The 9,229-nt window shown below is 48.2% G+C and overlaps 1 protein-coding gene across 1 annotated transcript; it reads left to right on the top strand.

Annotated features, from left to right (window-relative positions):
- The first annotated feature begins 6,104 nt into the window (after nucleotides 1-6,104).
- LOC149324454 (uncharacterized) lies at nucleotides 6,105-8,065 on the top strand. The gene has a single exon (XM_089565524.1). It carries the CDS (start codon nucleotides 6,317-6,319, stop codon nucleotides 7,904-7,906), a length of 1,590 nt encoding a protein of 529 aa, XP_089421650.1. The 5' UTR covers nucleotides 6,105-6,316; the 3' UTR covers nucleotides 7,907-8,065.
- Nucleotides 8,066-9,229: the final 1,164 nt, after the last annotated feature.

Genomic DNA, 9,229 nt, shown 5'->3' with positions numbered 1-9,229 from the left:
GCTTTTCCCTGTTCTTGCAAATTGCTAAATTATCCTATTCAATTCCTATTAAAACAAAATCACCTCAATATTTATTTCGTCTATTCCTTCAAACCTCCGCATAAAAAAGTCTTCTAAGTCTGTAAGGTAACTATCAGGAGCATATCCACTCCCTTAAATGGTAGCAGTCGGTACGGAAGCGCCGTTAATCCTTTGTGCGCACCGGCAGTGTGCACACAATATCTGCAATATCTCGGGCAGAGTGACTCTATGAGCTTGCATGAAAAGAACCTGTATATATGTGTATACAGGTGGGCATATATTTTAAAATTTTTATTTATCAAAAACAACCGCAGAATTTTCTGCCTTCGTCAAGTGCATTGTATAATACAACCACAATTTTCTTGAAGTCCCTCTCACACGCTCTAAAAAACTTTGATACCTCTGTTCAACTCCAACCCGTTGGGGAGCAATGACACCTTTTATTTAATTATAGAGCAGCATTCACACAGGTCAGTCACGTGTCGCTTTCTTTGGACAGACCCGCCGCGGTGGCTCACTAGTTACGGCGCTCGGCTGCTGACCGGAAAGACGCGGGTTGGTTTCTGGCCGCGGCGACCGAATTTCGATGGAGGCAAAATCCTAGAGGCCCGTATACTGTGCGACGACAGAGCACGTTAGAACCCCCAGTGGTCGAAATTTTCGGAGCCCTTCACAACGGCGTCCCTCATAGCCTGAGTCGCTTTGGGACGGGAAACCCAAATAAACCTAACCAAATCAAACCAAGCCTTCCTGGGACAAATTTTATGCCCGTGCTCAATAGACGAATTCCATGCGCAGCATGGCCATACATTTTCAGAAACTAGCAGTTGGAAGGCCACAGAATTTTTCTTTAAATAGACTGTTAGCTCAAAGATAACTTTTACTTGAACTACAGCGATTTTCTAAATGATATTGTTGGCTACCTCGACAACGTTTTTGCGCATGGCAAAAAGGTTCACTGATATTTATCAGGTTTTTAGGTTTTGCCGAAGGTTTTTCAGTGATTCAATCATAAACTTCTATTTTCCACAGGCTTAGATGCATATTTTTGAGCCATTAAGGAGCCTGTCCGCGCTAACGGTTCTAGACCCAGCTGCCTGTCAAATAACTAGGGCCGGACGCTATGCACTTAGGAGTTTTGGCCCAGACATTGCCGGCCGTCCAAATTATGGGAGTTTCCGAATTCGTAGGGGTCAGACTAAAATGGTTTTTGAGTACTAACGGCCGTAACTCCCATATAATCCAGGCATGTCCATATAGAGCAGCTCTTTTGATTGTGGCCCGCATATAGCAGCCGGCGAACCATATCCATTCAGTTGCATGCCAGCGGTTGCAGTGCATTTTTTTCTTTCATTGTTAATTGTGCGTAAGTCGTAACTTATAAAAGCAAATTGTATGAATTTCAGTACTCCGCTTTTCCGATAGGCAAATTTGGGCAGGATCACGATGCGAAAAAATAATTGGCTTCTTAAATCATTTTTCGTAGTCGATCTAACCAATTTAGCACATCTATGAGCGAAGGCTGTTCAATATTTCTTTTCGCCATACAGGTTAACCCAACGCTGTCCAAAATCGCTCCCAAGAGACGTAATTCTCCGTCCACTTACGCACTTGCTAACTGTGGTAGGTAGTGTCCATGCCGTTCATGTCCACTGATTTAGGATGGGTTGAGTTAGAAGCGAAAATAAAATATTCAAATAAGTCGATGAGATCTTACGTCTGAAGGTGTGCAATACGACGTAGAATGCCGTGTTAAAGCAAATCTATAACAGCTTTAGCTGTAATATTTTCAGCAAATGAACCGAGCAAACAACATTTGGATCATTGCGATCAGCGTACGTGTGTACGGTGGTAACATACAGGCAGTGTAATTCGTGTAGTATTTCATTTCATAGACTACAAGTATCTCCCAAAATTTCCTACTTGATTCACGTTTCTGTGCATGCATGACGATGACCACTAGCCCTCAACTCCTCCCCTTGCTTCTGTATACCTGTTGCCAGCACCGTTCCTGCGGCCTTGTGACACAAGCCACCCCTTTAACATCGTTTTCGTTTCCCTTTACATTCTGTTGACCAAAAAGAAGAAACTTCTGGGAAACAGCAGCGCCCCTTACGTAAGAGAGTATCGCACTGATCAGCCACCTCATGCATGCCTAATTATGGTTAAAATAGTGAATACCTCATGTAGAGCAACCTGTGTAACATATTTACGCATCAGTGCCTCATTCCTTGGACCTCCCTGCGATCTGTAATTAGGGTCCTCATTTGTAGCGCGGAATTGATTTGGGTGGCTCCGCTGCTTGTCCCGTTGTACACCACAGCTGCCTCGGTGGCTTATTCGTTATGCTGCTTGTCTACTGACCCGAAAGACGCGAGCTCTATCCTGGCCACGGCTTTCGCATTTTGTTGTAGGCGATATCCTAGAGAACCTTGTATTGCGCGATGTCAGCGCACCTAAAAAGCCCGAGGTGGTTAAAATTATCCGCTTCCATTCACTGCGATGTCTCACGTAGCCTGAGGCGGCGAAATAAATGAAACCTTTTTAAAGCTGAGATGAAATGCAAGTAATTCATTTTTCCTTAGAATACTCTCCGTCTGAGAGAGGTTCGATTGCTTTCCCACCCTGTTCCAGTGGCTGCCGTTGAGCGAGCGCTCCTCACCTGTGAAGTGTACGGCGACGAATTTCCTTCGTGGCAGCAGCTTGACTAGCACTGATGGAACGAGCACCCTCAGGAACCAACGCTGCACCTCAGTTCAACCGATGAAAGGGAGGAGCTCCCGTTGTGGTAGCGGCGACAAGCAGAACCTGCAGGGCTGCCAGTTCAAGCATTCTTGTTCGACGTGGTGTGACACAATTGTCTTGTTTCTGCAGAAATGAAGATTAGTTCTTGCATTACAAAAGTTCGTAAACTGCATTTTTAAATCGTTGTATCTTGCTCAAAAGGGCAGGAGTGGGGAGGACGGGGGGGGGGGGGGGGGGGGGGATCTGGCGCCAGTGAAACTACGCCTTGGGCTAATGCTTTATTGAAAAAAAAAAACTCGCTTTCTTTTAGTCCGTGTGGATTCAGGGAACAGCGAAATGTCATGCGACAGGTCCAACCCTCCAGCTATCTTGGCATGCCTTGTAATATGTGCGTGTTTGCAGCTGTGATGAACTAAACTGGCCCCGAGAATTCCTTAGCGCCTATAATCAATGCCTGTTTTATTGATGCGAGTAACTGCAAGTGACTGTGTTGCACGTCTTTTTGGGGAGTGAGCGGCACTGATTTCATATTTAGACATAGGTGTTCGAAGCGCACACCCGGCATCACTTGATGCTTTTAAATGCTATTATATGCTATGGTTACAATTTCAGTGGAAACTGTTTCTTTTTATTTTGTTTTTATTTCTGACCCCTGTGGAAATAAACAAAAGCCGAGAACGGCGCGCATCGTGTTTCCTAGTTATTCTTCGTGTCCTATGCCTTAGTGTTGATGAGAAACAGCAAGAGAAGCCTCACATGAAGCGAAATGAGCGGAATATCACATAAAAGCCTGGATGTTTTTGCGGACTTTAAATAGTCGGTCGTTCAAAACGGTCTATCGTTTAGCTCGTCTTTTAGTTGTGACCGTGCGCTGCCCGTTTACGGAGGGCCGCTATCTGCGTCGACATCTTTTCTCTGAGGGACCCCGAAGGCGCTTGAACAATAGACTGTAAGGCGTCAGGAATCGTCGGGTGCCGAGGGTGAAGGTTCATTAGGGGTGCGAAGGCCGACAGCCTGGCTGTCAGCTTTTTTCGCTCGCCTACAAGCATTTAAATGGTCCTGCACACCCCGCAGGAGTGATAGGGGGGCCGGCGGCTGGAGGTCCTGGGAAGACTGTGAATGCTGCAGGCGTCCACTCTGAGACGGTGCGAGGGAGACGCTCCAGCCTGGAAAGAAGGACCGCTTGAATGAACGAAAAAAAAAAGGCAGGAAGCTAGCCAGTGATAGCGAAACCGGCGGGGGGGGGGGGGGGGGGGGGGGCGGCTGATAAGCGAGGCCTTAGACGACACCACTGGCAGTCGGTCCTCCGGAGCCTTCCGCGTACAAGCCATCTAAGAGAAGCTTAGTCTTAGCGAACGAACACGGCCAACTATGCAGTCCCTCCGTTCCTTCTGACGAAGACTCCGGCACCGAAGTAGCGGCGTGTGAGCTTGGGCACCCCAGCATCCGCATCATGTACTCAATATGTAATTCTTGAATATATCTGTTTTGCTCCAACTGGGTCTAGCGGTGTCGGCCTCTCCGTCGCGTGTGGACCCGCGCAGTATGTGGAGCCATCGCAGTGCTTACAATTTCTGGTTCAGTTTATTTTTCCGTCACGGGTTCTAGTGTTTAGTGTAGTCAGAGTCGCGGTCTGAGGTGTAATCGTGCAGGAGTCCAATTTAGGATATATGGCTCCCTTTTGAGAAATTAAGTTATGAAATAACTGCACAATAGACCACTGTTGAGGCGCTCTATCATACCAAGCTGTAGGCGCAGGCTGCAATGAAGAGAAAAAAAGTGAATCAATTTTGGACTACGATGAAGAATTCGTACATGGAATTAGCAGAAAAAGAAATACTTTTCGTGTGCTTGAAACCAGATATGTTAAAACGTCGCGTCATCTATGGCGGACGATTTGAAGTTAAGGTTTCGAAACCGGGTTACCAAAGCTGTCGAAGCTACAGCACAGAAGATTCAGCCACGAATTGCTAAGTTTGCGACTTTTTTAATCGACGCAACCGCTCGGAGGACTGGTGATAAGTACAAAATTTGCAATTTCTTCACGAAGAGTGCATGGTGGCATGCGGTCGGGGTCTCCGAAAGGAGTGTACAGGTTACATCGAAACTCTATACTGCTGTATGCGGATTAAGAAGTTCAAAACACACGTCGGTATAGCTCTGCAGCTTTACTTGCTAAGGCACATGCCTTCTCATTTAGGTTGGGAAATGTAGCAGGCGGAAAACTTGAGTGGCAGATCAAACCTACTAGAGAACCTTCTTTCCTAAAAAGGTGAAGGCAATGATTAACTTACATGAGCTCGAAGGTTAGGCTTGGGGCTCATACCTAGAGAAAAATTGCTGCGAATATTCAGTTGAAGAGCTTCATTGCCTCTACTCCCTTCAAAACCTTCTTTCAAAGAGGGAGTATTCGAAAAGAAATGGTCCTTTGCCTTTAGCAGAACTCAAGCGTGCCATTCTTATTCATTCCAGTGTATGAGTACATCTGAGTGCACAAAAGCCTTTAGAAGGTCTCGCCTGCAACGCGCTAGGGAGCATTAGAACAGTGTTATGGATATAGCCGGATATAGCGTAAGTCTCCAGTCAAGCTCTGCCCACATTCAAGACCGCAGCACAGGATTACTCCATGGCAAAACGTAGTCTATTGTTATAACTTTTTGTTGCCCATCAAGAGGGTAAATCGAAGAAAAATTACGGGCTTTAAAAATTTGATTCGCGGTTTGTTCAATACAGTAGACATTAAGGAGTTTATTTCGTTTACTATGGGTACTGGCCAGCGGAGTAATACTGTCCGCTACGGACCGTTAGCCAGTGTAATGTAAGCAACTACTCTTTTTCAAACTTGTATCTGCTGAACATTATTTGCTCCAAACATTCTGGCAGAATTTAGCTATGCATTAACCTATGTGTTCGCGTGATAAAATCTTTTTCAGTGTATGTTATTGCGAATACCTTTTACAGCTGCAGAAAATATTTCCTGCTCTGTTCATGCATACTACTTCACAGCTACATTTCAATACGGCGGCATGTTTGTTTTCTTTTCAGTAATTAATAGGTCCCCTATGTGGTACAACAGAATCTTTGATTTGTAAATTATACCGCTAATTCTTGAAGAATGAATCATGTGTGCTTTCATTTCCTATATTGCTTCTGCGCAGAAAAGTTCACATCTGTCCTCCTGATATATACTCCTATTTGGGCCCTCTGAGGTATTCGTATGAATTGTGAGCGCCAGCTCATCCCCGCCGACGGAGATCCTTCGCCGGAGGGCGAGCAACCCGAACTTTGAGTCCGAGCAACCCGAGCCGCCCTTGGTAGGAGAGAGTGATGTGAGGAGAGGATGAGGAGGACGAGCGCTCGCGCGGCGCGTAAACAACAGACTCAGGTGTTGGACACGAAAGAAGCAACATGGCCTCTTGTTAACCCAGTGATCCTTTGTAACGGAAAGACGAATAAACGTCTTTTCAATTGTTCGTTTATCCTAACAGTTCAGAAGTGGGATACAGTCAACGTTCGCCCGAACTTACGAAGTTAACCGGCAAGCCCCACCATGCCTGTCACCCGCACCGGAGCATCTTCAACGGATATGGCAAACGAAGATGGCGGACGACCGAGCAACGATGGCGGGAACGACGACGCCGACGACTCAAGTGAAGGCGGATCGGACAACGTGGTGACAAGTGGAAACTTATCCCCGATACCTCCGTCAACGATTAACGTGGCGGAAATCCTGCAGGCCAGCGTTCAGGCCGCAGTGAGAGAAGCCATCAATGGAATTGCCTTGCTTCAGACGCAGCAAGCAGCGGCCACACCCACCATCGGCGCGGGAGAGACAGCTCGGTTAGTGCCATCGTTTGATCCAGTGTCATCCAGCTCTCTGACAGTAGACGCTTGGATAAGACGCGTGGACGACTTGGCACAAGTCTACCATTGGTCCGACCGGCTGATATCTGGAAACGCACTCTCGAGGTTGGAAGGGCCTGCAAAGACATGGTATGACTCCCTCTCTTCCGTCAACAAAACATGCCCGGAATGGAAAGAAGAAATTAAGCGCGCCTTCCCCACGACAGCGGGATTTCAACGACTACATCGGGAAATGCAGGAGCGACGACAAAAGCGCGGTGAGCCCATCGAGTGTTATTACTACGACAAGCTCTCGAAAGCTCGCCGTTGCAACCTTACAGATGAAGCATGCATTGAATACCTCATCACGGGGCTATACGATGACGACGTGATTAGAGCAGTGAGCGTACGCACGTACGAGTCGCCGGAAGACCTTCTTCACTGCCTGAAACGCCTCGAAGAAAGATTGGGAAGCACTGCCTCCAAAAGTTCAAAATCAAGTGGTCCCCCGAACTATTCTCGTTTCCCCGCATATGCCAACGCCGATGGCAACAAAAGCGAAGCAATGGCGTCGGCCTTGAACACTACCGACCACAAGAACCTTTCTCCGAAGGCGAGGAGGAAGCCGCCGTGGAATGAAAGAAGAGAGCCCCTCTGCTTCAACTGCAGCGAGTACGGTCACGTGTCCCTCAAATGCCCGGCCCCACAGCGAAAGGCGAGATGCAACGCTTGCGGACGAGTGGGCCACGGAGAAAAAGACTGCAGGGCAAAAACGGAGGGAGGAGCGCGCGTCGCTCAGAACGCGTTGGGGTTTGACCTCCGAGCCGCTGAAGAGGCGAACGAAAAGTACTTTATGATGGCGAAAGCGAACGGCTGCGACATACGAGCATACGTCGATCTCGGTAGCCAATGCGTAACTCTGCGGAAGGAGGATGCCAACCGAATCGGAGTCGCTTACACGAAGTTGACAAAGCCGTTCACGATCGGGGGCTACGGGTCCGGACATGTGACACCGTGTGGGGAAACGAACATCACCCTCACGGTCGACCAAGCTACAGCGGACGTTCCCGTGCTGGTCGTGCCGGACGCGTCACAGTCCATACCCCTACTTGTGGGCCAACCTTTCACCGAGCAACCACACATCACGATTGTGAGGCGGAAGAACACAGTGCGGATTTTTGAGGAGCACAGGAACGAGGACAATAGAGACGACACGCTCCAGTCCATTGAAATTCCAGAGCTCCCAGAACGACCTGTGTGCCTATGGGCGAAGGAAACAAAGGTTGTGCCCCCATAATACGTGGGTTTCGTTAAGCTCTACGCCACTGGTAGCGCACCACGCTCAGATGTCTTCGTGGACATGCAGCTCAGGTGCCAAGAAGGTCGAGAGCATTGCATACCACGCTGTGTCCTCAGCGTTGACGGGACCAACGAAACAGTAGTCCCTATAATGAACATTTCCAATCATGAACCGACCATCAAAGAGAACGAACGAGTCGCACGAGCGGAAATTTGTTACCCAGACGATGCATCGCCACGAGAGGATGAGTCGGACATTAGCACTGACCAGCCCTTATTGATACCGAGCGAAGAGATTCAAGTAGGTCCTGGTGTTGCTCCTGAGGAACGTGCAAAGCTCGCACAGCTTATTTTTGAGTATCGGGACTGCTTCGCAACCACCGTTTCAGAGATTGGCTGCACAAATGCCGCTGAAATGAGCATTGAGCTAACAACGCTGGAGCCAGTGAAATTTCGTCCCTACCGACTCTCTTACGCCGAACGGGCACACACAAAAGAAATGATTGAAGAATTAAAGCAAGCTGGCATTGTTGTCGACTCCAAATTGGATTATGCAAGTCCTATCCTACTGGTGCGAAAAAAGACAGGGGAGCAACGAATTTGCGTGGACTACCGTGCTCTCAACCGTGTCACAAAAAAGGACCGGTATCCACTGCCTTTAATTGAGGATCAACTGGACCGTCTGAGAGGGAAATGCTTCTCCACGAGCCTAGATCTTGCGTCAGGCTACTATCAAATTCCTATGACCGAGGAATCGAGACACAGGACTGCGTTCGTTACTCCAGACGGCCATTATGAATTCGCTCGAATGCCATTTGGCTTGGCCAACGCACCGGCAGTGTTCCAGAGAATGATCAACGCTGTACTGGGTCCCCTACGGTACACCGTGGCTCTCGTCTACATGGATGACCTCCTGCTGCCCACAACGACCGTGGAAGAGGGGCTTGACCACCTGAGAATGCTTTTGGATGTCCTCCGTGGAGCGGGATTAAAGCTGCGATTAAGCAAGTGCCGTTTCTTCTTCGAGAAAGTCGATTACCTTGGCTACGACATTTCTGCCAGAGGAGTGCGACCCGGAAGTTTAAAGATCCAGAGCGTCGCTGACTTTCCCGAACCAACGAATGTACACCAGGTGCGTCAGTTTTTGGGTCTTGCAAGCTATTTTCGAAGATTTGTAAAAGGGTTCGCCAGCATCGCTAAACCTCTAACGCGACTGACGTCTAAGGACGCAGTTTGGAAGTGGACTTCAGTGCACGAAGCCGCGTTCACTGAACTGAAGATGAAGTTGACTGAAAGGCCAGTTTTGGCGCATTTCGCGTTC

This window comes from Amblyomma mixtum, unplaced genomic scaffold (genome assembly GCF_055824585.1).
Source record: "Amblyomma mixtum isolate Tamu unplaced genomic scaffold, ASM5582458v1 scaffold_31, whole genome shotgun sequence".
Classification (NCBI taxonomy): domain Eukaryota; kingdom Metazoa; phylum Arthropoda; class Arachnida; order Ixodida; family Ixodidae; genus Amblyomma; species Amblyomma mixtum.
This window is presented reverse-complemented; position numbering and strand designations above follow the sequence as displayed.